Genomic DNA, 14509 nt, shown 5'->3' on the forward strand with positions numbered 1-14509 from the left:
ACTTCCTCCAAACCATCAACGTGTCTTTTAGACCCCATTCCTACAAAACTGCTCAAAGAAGTCCTGCCATTAATTAATTCTTCGATCTTAAATATGATCAACCTATCTCTAATAATCAGCTATGTACCACAGGCCTTCAAGCTGGCTGTAGTTAAACCTTTACTCAAAAAGCATCTCTAGACCCAGCAGTCTTAGCTAATTATAGGCCAATCTCCAACCTTCCTTTATATCAAACATCCTTGAAAGAGTAGTTGTCAAACAGCTAACAGATCATCTGCAGAGGTTTATTTGAAGAGTTTCAGTCAGGTTTCAGAGCTCAGCACAGCACAGAAACAGCTTTAGTGAAGGTTACAAATGATCTTCTTATGGCCTCTGACAGTGGACTCATCTCTGTGCTTGTCCTGCTAGACCTCAGTGCAGCGTTCGATACTGTCGACCATAATATCCTATTAGAGCGATTAGAACATGCTGTAGGTATTACAGGTACTGCACTGCAGTGGTTTGTATCATATCTATCTAATAGACTCCAGTTTGTGCATGTAAATGGAGAGTCCTCTTCACACACTGAGGTTAATTATGGAGTTCCACAGGGTTCAGTGCTAGGACCAATTCTGTTTACATTATACATGCTTCCCTTAGGCAGCATCATTAGAATACATAGCATACATTTACACTGCTATGCAGATGACACCCAGCTCTATCTGTCCATGAAGCCAGATAACACACACCAATGAGTTAAACTGCAGGAATGTCTTAAAGACATAAAGACCTGGATGGCCGCTAACTTTCTGCTTCTTAATTCAGATCAAACTGAGGTTATTGTACTCGGCCCTGAAAATCTTAGAAATATGGTATCTAAGCAGATTCTTACCCTGGATGGCATTACCTTGGCCTCCAGTAACACTGTGAGGAACCTTGGAGTCATTTTTGACCAGGACATGTCCTTCAACGCACATATTAAACAAATATGTAAGACTGCTTTCTTCCATTTGTGCAACATCTCTAAAGTTAGAAATATCCTGTCTCAGAGTGACGCTGAAAAACTAGTTCATGCATTTATTACTTCCAGGCTGGACGACTGTAATTCATTATTATCAGGATGTCCAAAAAACTCCCTGAAAAGCCTTCAGTTGATCCAAAATGCTGCAGCAAGAGTCCTGACAGGGACTAGAAAGAGAGAGCAGATTTCTCCTGTTTTGGCTTCCTGTTAAATCCAGGATTCAAAATCCTGCTCCTCACATACAAGGTCTTAAATAATCAGGCCCCATCTTATCTTAATGACCTTGTAGTACCATATCACCCTATTAGAGCACTTCGCTCTCGCTCTGCAGGCCTACTTGTTGTTCCTAGAGTATTTAAAAGTAGAATGGGAGGCAGAGCCTTCAGTTTTCAGGCCCCTCTTCTGTGGAACCAGCTTCCAGTTTGGATTCGGGAGACAGACACTATCTCTACTTTTAAGATTAGGCTTAAAACTTTCCTTTTTTCTAAAGCATATAGTTAGGGCTGGACCAGGTGACCCTGAATCCTCCCGTAGTTATGCTGCAATAGACGTAGGCTGCTGGGGGATTCCCATGATGCACTGGGTGTTTCTACCTCACTCACTATGTATTAACAGACCTCTCTGCATTGAATCATATCTGTTATTAACCTCTGTCTCTCTTCCACAGCATGTCTTTATCCTGTCTTCCTTCTCTCACCCCAACCAATCACAGCAGATGGCCCCGCCCCTCCCTGAGCCTGGTTCTGCCGGAGGTTTCTTCCTGTTAAAAGGGAGTTTTTCCTTCCCACTGTCGCTAAAGTGCTTGCTCACAGGGGGTCATATGATTCTTGGGCTTTTCTCTCTGTATGTATTATTGTAGGGTCTACCTTACAATATAAAGCGCCTTGAAGCGACTGTTGTTGTGATTTGGTGCTGCATAAATAAAATTGGATTGACTATCATTGATGTGTCTGCACATTTCAATACATTTATGAACTAATTTCCTGTTTTCCTTGCAAAATAGAAAATATAAAGACACGGCACTACATTAATAGAGTCTAGCTCTTGTCCTGTGAAGTCATAAGTGAACACACGATAGAGGATGTTTGAACAGACAGGTTCCAGATTGTGCTCTGTTTACAGGACAGCAATCAAACTGAAGTGGACACGTGGGTGGAGCCGATGGTTCTCACTGATTATCGCAGACAGAGGTCTGAGTTTAAAACTTTAAGTGTTACCACCATCACTCGGTGGTAACACTGGAGCTCTGTGTGATTTGGTCGAGTGAATGTTAGTGTCTGTTTACTCGGTGCCACTCCCGGAAGCCAGGGACGCAGACTGAGCTGCACTGTTGCCATCTGCTGATGGATGATAAGCACGACTTGGTTCAGACGTCGCCTTTCTAAACCTCGTTTTACTGAATCCCTCTGGTGTCACAAGAACGTATTAAAGAAAGGCCATAGTCAAACCTTCATTTCATTCAGTGCTGCATTTTTAAGAGAGAATTACATAGATGTGTGTGCGTTTATATGTCAACCCTGCTGTGAAGGTCCTATTTTATTCACTCCTTGAGGCATTGAATAAAACCATCTGAAATTTCTACTCTTGTCTGAACCTTTCACATGATTAATTAGCTATTGGTGATCCATAACGATCACACGTTTTACTTTCATTTCTACTTTACTGTTCTTGAAGAGCACAGGAGAGGATAATAGGTGTGATTTTGCATCTGTATTCCATCAATGTGATTAAAATGCATTTAAGGCGTTTATTTCAACTGTTTAGGAATTACAGGCATTTTTATACATAACCTCCCATTTTCACAGGCTCAGAAGGACAGCTGACTGACAAGCAGTCTGACAGGAAATGTCTGGATTCTTCCCTCATGTCGTTAGAAATAAATCACATGACACACCTGTGGTTGATCCACTGTTTAAAGGAATAAACACACAGGCCAGCTCAGACGGTCAGAGCAGTTCATACAATCATGAAGCTGAAACTGCACTTTAAATGAGTTGCAGTTACTACAGGAAGTATCATTATCCAAGTATTTCTGCTTAGCGCTGTTGCCTCGCAGCAAGGTGGTTGGTTCAGCGTCGCAGGCCGGGGTCTGTGTGGAGTTTGCATGTTCTCCCTCCTGTGTCTGTGTGGGTACTCCGCCTTCCTCCCACAGACGTGCAGTTAGTGGGGTGAGGTTAACTGGTGATCGTGAGTGCGGTCTCTCTGTCCCTGCAACTAACTAGCGATCTGTCCAGGGTGTGCCCCCGCCTCTCACTCTGGGACAGGTTCCAGCCCCCCAACGACCCTGATAAGGATAAGTAGAAGAGAATATTCACGTGTATGCGAGACGATTAAAATTCAAACTGAGTTCTGTGTCGCCTGCTTCAGAGATCACTCAGTTTTACTCAAACTGCACTAAAGCTGCACGTGGTCTCAGATAAAAGTGCGCATATTTTTATAATCACACGGAGAAACAGTAACAAGCAGAAAGTTTGATTATCTGAGTCATGCTCAGGAACAGCTCCTCGTAGGCCTCCCCCGTCCTCCTCATGATGCATTTTGAAAATGAAGACGCAGGTCAGAGGTCAGAGGATGGAGACGAGGCAAAGGCTTCTTAACTGCCGAAGAGAACATTTTCCTACAAATAGGTAAGATGCAGTCGTCATGATTATCGGGAACGACACGTTTTAAATAACCACAGCTTGTACACACCATTTAGAAAATTTATTCATTCATATTATTTATATACACACACACATACAGTTATGTTTATATGATAATATATTTCTATAGAAATCTATGCATACTGCATCCTTTCAGAACATGTCACTGCAATAATAGAAGTCGTGGAGAATAAAAGGCTGAGTGTTTCACCAGCAGCTCTGCTCATGTCTTTACATTACAAACACTTTTACAATCAGACTTATGTGAAATCGTCATACATGGACCTGCATCAGCTACAGAACAGAGTCTCTGTAAAAACGTAGAGACGTGTAACGAAGCGTGCAGAAGCTGCTGGTGACTACGAGGTGACATTTCTGTCCAGACTCTCGGAGATGTCACGAGAAAGAAGACAAAGTCCACAATTTCATTTCATGGCTTCAGTCTTCATTTATACTGATCTCAGTAAAGAGCGACTCTGACACGTTCGATTTGTCACAATGCCCAAATAATTTAGAACACAAAACAAACAAATCATGGCACGAACACACGTGGATGAAATCAAGCGTCTGCTTCCCAAATCTGTCCAAAGACGCCACGTTCAGGTTTCCCTGCTGCTCCAACTGAAAGCAGCTTTCCTGCACAGACTCCTCAGTTTCAGCTGCTTTTAAAGAGAACTTTACCTCCAGCGCGTTTTTCGTCCCGCGAGAGCAGCACCAGTTCAATTTAACGTGCACCACCGCAGGGAAACGTTTAGACTCAGACCCAGAAGCAGTCACATATTGCACTATGAATGCAAAAATACCATCGACACTATACAGGAAAGTGCATCTAATCTTTGTACAGCTGCTACACACAAACACGAGAGACATGTACACCAGTCAGAGTGTCTGTGCGTCTGCATTACCGTCACACAGGCCGTCACGCCCTACAGTACAACTTCCACTTGACTTTTTAGACAAAGAGCTAAACCCAAAGGCCCGTGCAGGTGTGGTCGGGTGGAGCTGGTGCTCCAGGCGGCCTTTAGGGCTGCTTTTGTCTCGGGTGCAATGTTTTCAGGTGAAGTGGGGGCGGACGGCGTCAAGTACTTTAGGAAAGTTCAGGAATGGACCTTGAAGGCGAGCAGCTGCTCAGAGTGCATGTTGTTGAGGGAACGCAGGTCGGGCAGCTTGAGCAGCAGTTTGGTGAAGATGGAGGCCTCGTTGGGGTGGTTCTTGGTGATGAGGCTCCGCAGGGCGCGGATAAGCGTCTCCTGCAGGGCCTCCACGGAGTTCACGTTCTCGATGCCAGATCGATCTGGGAGAGGAAGAGGTAGCAGGGAGGAGAGGCCTCAGTTAGCGATACGTTGACAAACAAGAAAAACGGCCGTGTGACCCGCGTGGTTAGTCGCAGTCTCGTGTCAGGTTAACGTGTTTGTGATAATGACATGATGGACTGTCACTCTACAGCATATGATTGACCAAAGTCAGTGTTCAGCGTGTCCGTGATGCTCTAGGAATAAATGCAATTTTGCACAAACTGAAACCGTTTGCCTCACGTGTGCTCAGGTCACAGCAGAGGAATATTTTAAAGCCTGACTCAGTTTAAATGTGTTTACACTGAAACAGCTGAGCTCAGTCCTGCTGTGAGTGTTCATCAGATAAACAGCAGGTGGCGCCAACTCGCCAATCTGTACCATTACAGTGCAGTCAAAGCTCAGGCAGGAAAAACAAAGTTAATGAGCCAATTTTTCTACCTGTTCTCATCATTTTGGATACAAACACTGACGGTGGTTTATGCGTCGCTATCAGTGGATGGATCGTCTGATAACCCACCTGCAGAGACCAGAACCACAGCAGTAAACAGGCTCATCTCCTCCTCACTGAGACCCAGGTTCATGAGCTTCTCACTAAAGTCAAACATGGAGTTGAGCAGGTCCCCGGCCCCCAGGGCCCTCAGACTGTCCACGCTGTACCTCTTCCCTCCGAGAAAGGTGACAGTGCGGTCCTTCACGTCAAACAGCGAGGCAAACCGAACCACCAACACCTGCAGGCCACAGAGTGCCCCAGATTACTACAGACAGACTAAACAAGACTGCAATACGTAAGAAAATTCAATGAATTACCTCAAAGGTGCCAGCCTTCAAAAGGCTGACCTGGTCATGCTGGGAAAGCTCTCTGAAGCCTGGGATCTTCTTGGCAAACTCGACCACCTCCCTGACCGCCGGGGTGAAGCTGTGGGAGAATTCCTCCCACACCTCGTGGCCGGACTTCTGAGGGTCCACGTGAGGCGAAGTGTTCATCGGACAAACCTGCGGATCAGAGCGGGCCTTCAGTTTGGACACGAGTGCATCCACACCTCTGAAACCTCCTTTTCACTAACTAATCACAGACACGATGGCTTCATGCTGCTGTTGGGACAAACGGAGTGATTTTCATTGCGCTCTAAAACAGAAGCTTTGTTTTGGTGAGACTTCTAGAGTTTCTTTTTGCCCTAAAAGCAGCTGTTCTATTCACATCTATTCATGCATACAGAGGCAGGAGCATCTATCCAAACAACAAACAGACACTTTCATTTAAAAGGCTTTTTATTTTACAAAGTCCGCTTTTACACCTTGACATTGATTTTTAATGGCTTGCCTAAACTGTTACCATCCACTGCCCTCTGTTCAGCTTACCAGATGCATCCTGTTGCCTCCTCTCCACAGGGCGATGCTGCACGATCCATTGGTGGAGCCTTCTGTGGACGGTGCCCTGAAAGCTCCATGTGTATATGCTGGAAAGTGGCTGGTGGCAGCCGTCCTGGACAGCCCGAAGGGGCACTGGTTGACCTCCTGACCCTGGGGGTCAAGGCTCAAGGTGGAGTGCCGGGCCACCGTGACCGGGCTCTTGCGGTGGTCCCAGGTGCCCTGCCGCTCCTGCGTCTGGTTGTCGGTGGGGGTTTTGGCGAGGCCACAGCCGAGGGTGTTCGCGGGCTGCGAGGCCTGGGATGGCAGGCTGCTCTGCTCCTGGTTGTACATGAAGGTTTCCTGGTGGGCCCTGGTCACCGAGCCGATCACCTCCTCCTCGCTGCTGTCCGACGCGCTGGGCGAGGCCGAGCTGGGGCTGGTGTCCATCGACGCGGCGGGTTCTGGGTCTAAGCTGGAGTCTGATTGGCTGGAGTGAGGTGAGGAGGAAGGAGAGCAGGAGGCGGCGGGGACGGCATCGTCTGAGGTAGGCTCGGTGGCGCCGGCTGGCAGCGGTTTAACAATGGGCAGGCTCTGGCTGCTGTACAGCTGGCTTTGCAGCTGGCTGTTGTTCATCATGTTGTTCATGGCGCTCTGCATCTCCAGCAGCATGCGCTGTTTCTCTCGCTTCGGGATCCGGCCGAAGCGTACAGCTGAAGAGCGAGAAGAGAATCTCCTTGATTTTTGCCCAAGTCTCAGACATTCGTTAAACAGGAATTTAAAAGGAGGACATCTTACTCTTCTCCAACCGTTAGCTTCACACCTCATGATTACTGCCTTCAAAACAAATCCAGTCATACTGAGAATTACTGCCCCTTAACCATGTCATCATTAAACTCCAACGTCCTTCCACAGTCAGTGATGCTGGACTATTTCCATCTGTCACTACTAACTGAGCCAAAAGGACTAATGAACGGCATCTTTTTAAAACAAAAATAACAGAAAAGGCTCAATTAAAAGTTTGAGCTTCGTGATTTCTTTGTTAAAAGCGTTTCTTAATGTTGTATTTTGAACACTTTGGTTTTCATGTAGCGCTCTCCTGCAGAATGCCTCATTTTCCATTCACACGCATTCACACAGGTACGTTGTTTCTCTGCTAACACTCACACGAGCAGAACTCTGCCTGAGGAAACTTTGGCAAGCAGACGGGGGAATCTAACCACCAACCGTCTGACTAGAAAATGACACTTATTCGCTTTTATAGCTTTGAAATTGACCGTAACCTGTTTTACGTGTTAGAAAATGGCGTGCTGAGCGTTACTCTGTGAAACCAGCCTCGCTAATCTCTTCACCGAACACAGCGCGAGTCAGTGAACGAGCGCGGGTACTCACAGTCTCTGGACATGCCCACCAGCAGGCATTTCTTGAAGCGGCACTGCTGGCAGCGGTTCCTGTTGATCCTCATGATGGGGCAGCTCTCGTTCTTCAGGCACTTCTTGTACTGGATGTTCTGCTGGATGCTCCTCCTGAAGAAGCCCTGAGTGTGTTCACAGACACAGGCAGCTTACTTTTGTCCTCTTTCTTAGATAAATGAACAGTTTCTACAGTGTGACTTATAACTGTCTGAATTATGTGCGTGTTCGCCCTCTAAGGAGCGCTGTGGTATGTAGCACACTGTTCTCCAGCTAACTGGGCCACACAGCACCATGAAGCATGATGGGTAACAGATATAAATAAAGGCAGAGTGAACTAGTTTCAGTCTGAGCTGTGCAGATGGCTAAAGTGACCCGCTTCAACCAAAGACGCCGCAACGCTCGTGTCTGTGTCGCACAGAGACTCATCCTGTGCTGCCTGCGAGTTCACACTGCGTCGTATCAAAGAGGCAGCCTCACCTTGCAGCCCTCACAGGCATGGACGCCATAGTGAAATCCAGAGGCCACGTCCCCGCACACTTTACAGAGCAGCACCAGGCCGTTGATTTCTGAGAAATACAAAAACAAATTCTTACAGTTTATCTGGAAAAAAAAACAAAACTGGGAACCCACCGATTATTCCCAACGAGGTCATCGAGTCATTACGCCAGTGCTCCTCCTGAACAGTAGGTGCCGCCACTCACAAAAAACCCCAAACCCTCTGCATCAGTCCTGGTACAGGAGTAGAAGAAGAGGAAACTAAACCACTCTCAAATAACCTGCTGTGCTATATTATGTGCAGGGCTCGCACAATCGCTAGCCCGACGTCCCGGAGCTAGCGATATCTCTGGTCGGGTGACCAAAATCTATCTCAGCCCCGCCCGTCGGGTTATCATATAGCCTGACGGGCGGGGCTGAGATAGCTAGGCGATTCTGCGAGCCCTGATGTGGTACAGTTCACATCCCTGCCCGTCACTACAGCCTCAACATCACACTGCTGTTTCTGATAAACTGCTCTGTGAAGGTTTATGTTGAGAATTTATTTATAGACACAAACACGTCACATGTAAAAGTCATTAGCCGTCTACAGGAAGCTCGTGCTGGCTCCGTCTTGGGTTTCTCCTAAACAGCCTCTGGTTTCATTTCAACCGTCTTCAGAGAGAGAACATTAGTTGTGAGATGTTCTTGGTGCAGTGACGGTAGGGCTGAACGATATATCGCATGTGCGATAATATCGCGACATGATCAAGTGCAATTTTCTAACCGCAAAGGCTGCGATTATACTCTGGACATGTCCAAATTCATGGGCTGCATCCTCCTGAGGCCGCATTTGTAGACCGATTACGTCACAGCGACGCGCCGAAGGCTGTCCAAATTACTACCATATCCCAGAATTCATAGCGCGGCCCAGCCAAACTCCAGTTTCCAGCAATGGCGGCCGCTACTAAGTTTTAAAATTACTCTTACTAATCTTTCTGGGTCACAAAATAAACTTTTAACATATTTTCAGGCGAGAAAGTAGTTGTGTAAACATCAAATATCTGCTCGGTTTATCAAGATATCCCATATTTGCAAAAGTGCTTCGACGTTTTCAGAGGCGTCTGCTACCCACCAGCTCGACAGCTAGCCGGGAGCTCGAGGGTCACTGATGCGGCCGAGAACGGCACAACTCCCGGCACATCATTTTCAGATCACCGCGGAGTTTCGCTGCTCGGGTTAAACGTAATATATAAGTCACTTAGACAACCTAAAAATGTTATTGTTGGGCTTTTTTCAGTGTTTTGTTTGTTCGTGAGTAAATCGGTTTGGCTGAGATTAAAGTTATTAGATTAGATAAAATAAAACTTTATTAATCCCCCGGGTGGGTTCCTCCTTGGTTTTCACACAGCTGACTAAACGTCAAACAGAAAACTTATTAAACAGAAGTATGAGACAGTCGAGAATTTACACCAGTGTCTGGTTATATTTTAGATAGCAAGAAGCAGACGGCCGAGTTTATTAAACTCCACCGAGACAGCGGTGACGCTAATCAGAAGGCTAGACCGTCCAATTTCACGCCTTTAAACTTTAAAGGCGTGTTTGTGTGTGTGTTTATACAATTGCTATTATGTTTGCACTTTATGTGTAATGTTACTGACTGCAGAGATCAGTAAGATGTGTGTATTTTTTATTTATTAGTTTTATTTATTTAATATTATTTTTTAATTGAATGACTGTCTAGTAGTTCACAGATGTCGAAAAACTGAGTGTGGTAAAGCCACTGATTTTGTTTATGTATATTTCTGCAATCTGCACATTGTACTGACTTTCATTTTAATGTTTACACCAGGGTTCCTTGTCAGCACTTTATGCTCAGATGTTTGTAAGCTAAAAATAAACTATTGTGTATGTTCAAATATACTGTTGTGATTGAAGAAGTTAAATAAAAATGTCAGTCATCAATTCATGCATCACCTCATGTCATCATAACAGAGGTCTGTCTTCCAGGAAAGAACAGTTTAAAATTAATGTAATATAGTATTGGCCATGCTATATGATGTATTGCTTGTCTTTGTTTAATAATACAGAAGACAAAGACCTTAAAAAATAATCGCATATCGCATCGCAATCGCAATATTGGGGCAAAAAAAAAAATCGCAATTAGATTATTTTCCATAATCGTTCAGCCCTAAGTGACGGCGGCTGAAACAAGCTACCTGGAAGTTAAAATGTCAACATTTGTTTTGGGCAGATTCCAATAATGTCCTTGAGATGTTTAAGTCATATAATGCTCTCACTGGCCTGACATGCTGCACTGATTCCTAGACTTAACACAGGCAGCATCTGAAGACACATATGAGAGTGTCCAACTTACTTGTGATGCCAGTCTTTGCTGTGGACGACGAGCGTCCACCTTTCTGAGTCCGTGGCAATTTTAGGCCTCCTACGGCCATCGTGGGGTCGAGCGGCTGCCTCAGCTGTCCGTGGCTAGGCGGGGACCCGCGGGGCGGGGAGGACGACTGGTAGCTGCCATTGGAGGAGTCGCTGTGACACGACTCTGGGCTGGAGGCAGAGCTGGACGAGCTGATGTAGGCTATTACGCCTCCTGGCGAGCGATCAGCAGAGAGGGGAGGAAACGGACTGTGAGAACAGGGACTGTAACAACGAAGCAAAGCCTACTGTGTGAGCTTGCACTGAAAACTTCTCATGTATTTTATGAGGAAAATAGACAGTATCAAAGATGAATGTAGCTCCTGAAACGTGACCTGTATTGGTCTAATGGTCTGCAACCAGCCCTCGTGTCCCTGTGACCTCTGTAAACGCTTTCCTCACTTTACTTTCAGGTCATATGAATCCATTCAGTCAATTATGGTCTTTATTAGAGTCAATAAGGACGCTCACCCAGGAGCTGCTCAGTGGCTAACCGCTCCTCCAATCACAACCATCAGAGGATGAGTGTGTGGTTCAGGACCCACCCCGTGCTCCTCATATGCAGTCTCAGAACAGCAAGACGGCAACGGAGAGAAACGCTCAGCTGAGGGCCTGACAGACACCTCAGTAATGGGTGACCTCACTGTAATAAAATGAGTCCATCTCGTGCCTGATAACACATTTCTGATTTGATTTTAATGTGCACTTTATCAAACTTTACTGATTGTTTCTGCATTAGGACAAAAAGGAAACTCACTTCATCGTCACACTCTACTGCAATCACAAGAAGCTACCAGATGTGCGTGTCTTCTTTTGCTCGTTGTCAGTTACACCGTTTATTTCATCGGTATAACCTGAGCCCTGTTTGAACGCTGTAATGTCGCCATGGTTTCTGTAGGTGGCGCTTTTCTCCCTGACTTACCCCCCCCAGCTACAGACACCTTCCCTGTGTGAAAACCAACCAGCTTAAAGTAAAGAGGGCAGACGAGAATACGACAAACATTTCTTGGGCCAGTAAACGCCGCAGAGACGGGCTGCTGCACCAGGGAGCTCCACCCTCAGCACAGGCTGACCTGATTTCTTCCTCTCCCATTCTTTATGATTAGGTAACAGCGATTACATAATGTCAGCCTGGCAGGGGTGTGTATGTAGTTCAGTCATTCACAGTCGTAAAAACAGATCGAATACATGCCTTCATTTATACACTTTTCATTTTAAAAGAAATATATAAAAATTGTCCCCCATTAATACACAGCAAAGGAAAAGTATGAGGTGAAAAAGTGCCAGTGATGACTCAGAGCTCACGCAGCCTCTTTGAATGCTTCAAAATGAGGTTTAGTTCATGGGATTATCAGGTTACTGTGTATCCAGCATCATGAGTGAAACAGGAAAATATGAGTCAAACCTGTAACTAACTCAGTGACCGTCTCCAGCTCTAATGTTTATCTAACTCTGCGTAATTAGATCATTTTATACGAGCTGGAAACAACCGAGGCTGCGTTTACGGCCCTCGGGAAATATCTTCGTTCGAGTGCTGTCAGCGGACAGACGATGAGCTCGAGAGTTGAGCAAACGAAGACAACTGTGGACTTCCGGTTTTTTATTATTATTTTTTTATTCAATGTTGTTTTTATTAAATCAATGGTAACATAGAAACTGAATACAGCGGGTCATATCGCGACGTTTATTATTAATCATGTTACTAACGTACGTTTCTTACACAAAAAGCCTTCCCCGTCCCATGAGCAAAGCACCACAGCTGCTGGTGTTGGGGTTTAAACGCACCCCACCTGGAGCACGCATGCGCTTTCCCCGGGAAAACTAGGTCAGCTCGCGTTGCCATGAGAGGCCTCACGTGTATCACGGCGAGACTGCACACATCGAGCTGGGAGAAATTATGCAACGCCTACGTCACTGCACCGCGCGGCCAATGAGCTGAGACGCACGGGGAGCGTAAACACAAGTGCACATGGCTAGGCTGGCGGGTCCATGTGAGCCGAGATGACTGCAGTGCCACGGAAGCCAAACACTGGTGTAACAACAACCGCCCACGGTGGCCCTAACCCACTTTAACAGTAACAAGTGGGTTCGACAGAAAGTCCACAATAAACAAGAAATACAGTCAGAATGTGACCGGTCGTGTTACTTTTCCGGTTCGACTGAAGCCAAAGGCAGGAGGTAAGTACAGTACGCCCCCCGTCGCCGGGTGCAGATGCTGTCAGGCGTACTTACCAGCTTTGGTGGACTCCATGTCCTGTGAGTCTGGGGGTTTCCTCCTCTGCTACCTCGGTGCCAAAGCCGTTTTCTCAGTTTTAGTGTTCAGCAACTGAAAAGTCGCTGATTGGTCCCAGTAAGAGAAACTAACCGTCTTTAAGTTTGAACCAAAGACATAAGCCTAGTTCAGACCCTACACGCTACGGTCGGCTTTACAAGCAGCCCGGTGGAGATGTACTTTCCCCCTAAAACAACCAGAAACTCGGCCGAGGCGACGATCAAATGTGCAGCGTTCACTCGTTCCTGGAGCTCCAGTCCAGGCGTGTGCTCGACGGCTTTCTGCTCTGTTTCGAGTAGCGATCAGTGTGAAAACCATGTGACCCAGTTCACTGACTCCTCCCTCCCCTCCCTGCAGCTTTGCACTTGTGTCAATGTAACCCACTGACATACTTTCACCAGTGAAACGGAGCAAAGATACTCGGCAATGTTAGAAAAGACGAGCGGGTTGCGACACAGCATCTCCTCCTGATAGCGTTTATCATATGCTGAAACATTTCATTGAAGTCCAAAAGTTTCAGGACACCTTATATTTATCTATGTGACAGTGCACTGATGTTCCTGCTAAAGCTTCCACTGTGGCCCACTGCAAGTCTGAAAGCTGCAGAAAAGACCACTTTGATTAGATTGAACACAGTCGTGCAGGGACACCAGCATTACTATTACTATTTAAAATGTTTGACATATAGTTCAGCTGCAACATAATATCTTTTTTCTTTCCAAAGTCAACTTCTGCACTTTTGTCGATTTTGTAATAAGTTTGAATCTAGAGAAATGGACATTTTTTTAAAATCTCTTTTGTAAATGGACGGTTCGTTTGAGCAAAGCTTTTTCTGCTTCGGTCCACTCACGCTACAAAGAGTTTGATACTGTTCGTATAAAAGATGTAATATCTTCTGGGTCTGAAAAGTGAAAACACAGGTACTTTAAAGCAGTGGTGAAACACTACAAAGGCTGATTTACACCATGGAGCCCTGCTCTAAAAGCTGACGTAGATGCAACAGTTTCTGGGAGCTGCGTTTAAGAAATAAGAGCTGAAAGTTAACGTTTTTTAGATCATGTTTAGCACCATTTTGCCAGAACGTAGCATCACAGGGTCAGTAGGTTTGTTACGGCTCTTAGACTTACATTAGTTTACGTTAGCAAACTAGTGACAGAACCGATAACTCACTCGAAAACAAGGGGACTAAAACTAAAAACTAGTCTAAGACAGGGTTGGGCAAATCCAGGCCCCGAGGGCCGGTGTCCCGCAGGTTTTAGATCTCACCTTGGGTCAACACACCTGAATCACATGATTAGTTCGTTACCAGGCCTCTGGAGAACTCTGGGACATGTTGAGGAGCTAATTTAGCCATTTAAATCAGCTGTGTTGGTTCAAGACACATCTAAAACCTGCAGGGACACCGGCCCTCGAGGCCTGGAGTTGCCCACCCCTGGTCTAAGAGGACCATATTTGTGCTGCCTCTGGCTGCAGCAATGAGTTTTATGTTAAGAAACCAGGACATACTGTCCCGACATTCACCTGTTAGGTATAATGTTCATGTTGATGAAACACAACTTTATAAATGAGAACAGTAATAACAGGAAAGTTTAGTCTGTACAGGGTTTTGAAAAATCCCCATTTTGACACTC

At 45.8% G+C, this 14509-nt stretch overlaps 2 protein-coding genes across 2 annotated transcripts in view; both read right to left on the reverse strand.

The window, feature by feature from the left end:
* LOC146683801 (uncharacterized) overlaps positions 1 to 14509 on the reverse strand; it is a 246868-nt gene that overhangs the window by 70355 nt on the left and 162004 nt on the right. The gene's annotated exons all lie outside the window — the stretch shown is intronic.
* Positions 3689 to 13187, reverse strand: nr1d2b (nuclear receptor subfamily 1, group D, member 2b). Its single transcript, XM_085445644.1, has 8 exons — positions 12839 to 13187; positions 10551 to 10781; positions 8177 to 8265; positions 7677 to 7821; positions 6297 to 6997; positions 5745 to 5930; positions 5455 to 5665; positions 3689 to 4936 (listed from the first exon to the last, which is right to left on the reverse strand). The coding sequence occupies exons 1-8, from the start codon at positions 12855 to 12857 to the stop codon at positions 4740 to 4742; spliced, it is 1779 nt and encodes a 592-aa protein (XP_085301770.1). The 5' UTR covers positions 12858 to 13187; the 3' UTR covers positions 3689 to 4739.

This window comes from Copadichromis virginalis, linkage group LG22 (assembly GCF_057382275.1).
Source record: "Copadichromis virginalis isolate Kocher_CV1m ecotype Utaka linkage group LG22, C_Virginalis_male_GT1.1, whole genome shotgun sequence".
Classification (NCBI taxonomy): domain Eukaryota; kingdom Metazoa; phylum Chordata; class Actinopteri; order Cichliformes; family Cichlidae; genus Copadichromis; species Copadichromis virginalis.

Coding starts and splice junctions, on each gene's coding strand:
- nr1d2b (XM_085445644.1), bottom strand. Junction 8,266..10,550: donor AGCAAAGACTGGCATCACAA/GTAAGTTGGACA, acceptor TGTATTTCTCAG/AAATCAACGGCCTGGTGCTG. Junction 6,998..7,676: donor GGTGGGCATGTCCAGAGACT/GTGAGTACCCGC, acceptor CTCGCTCTTCAG/CTGTACGCTTCGGCCGGATC.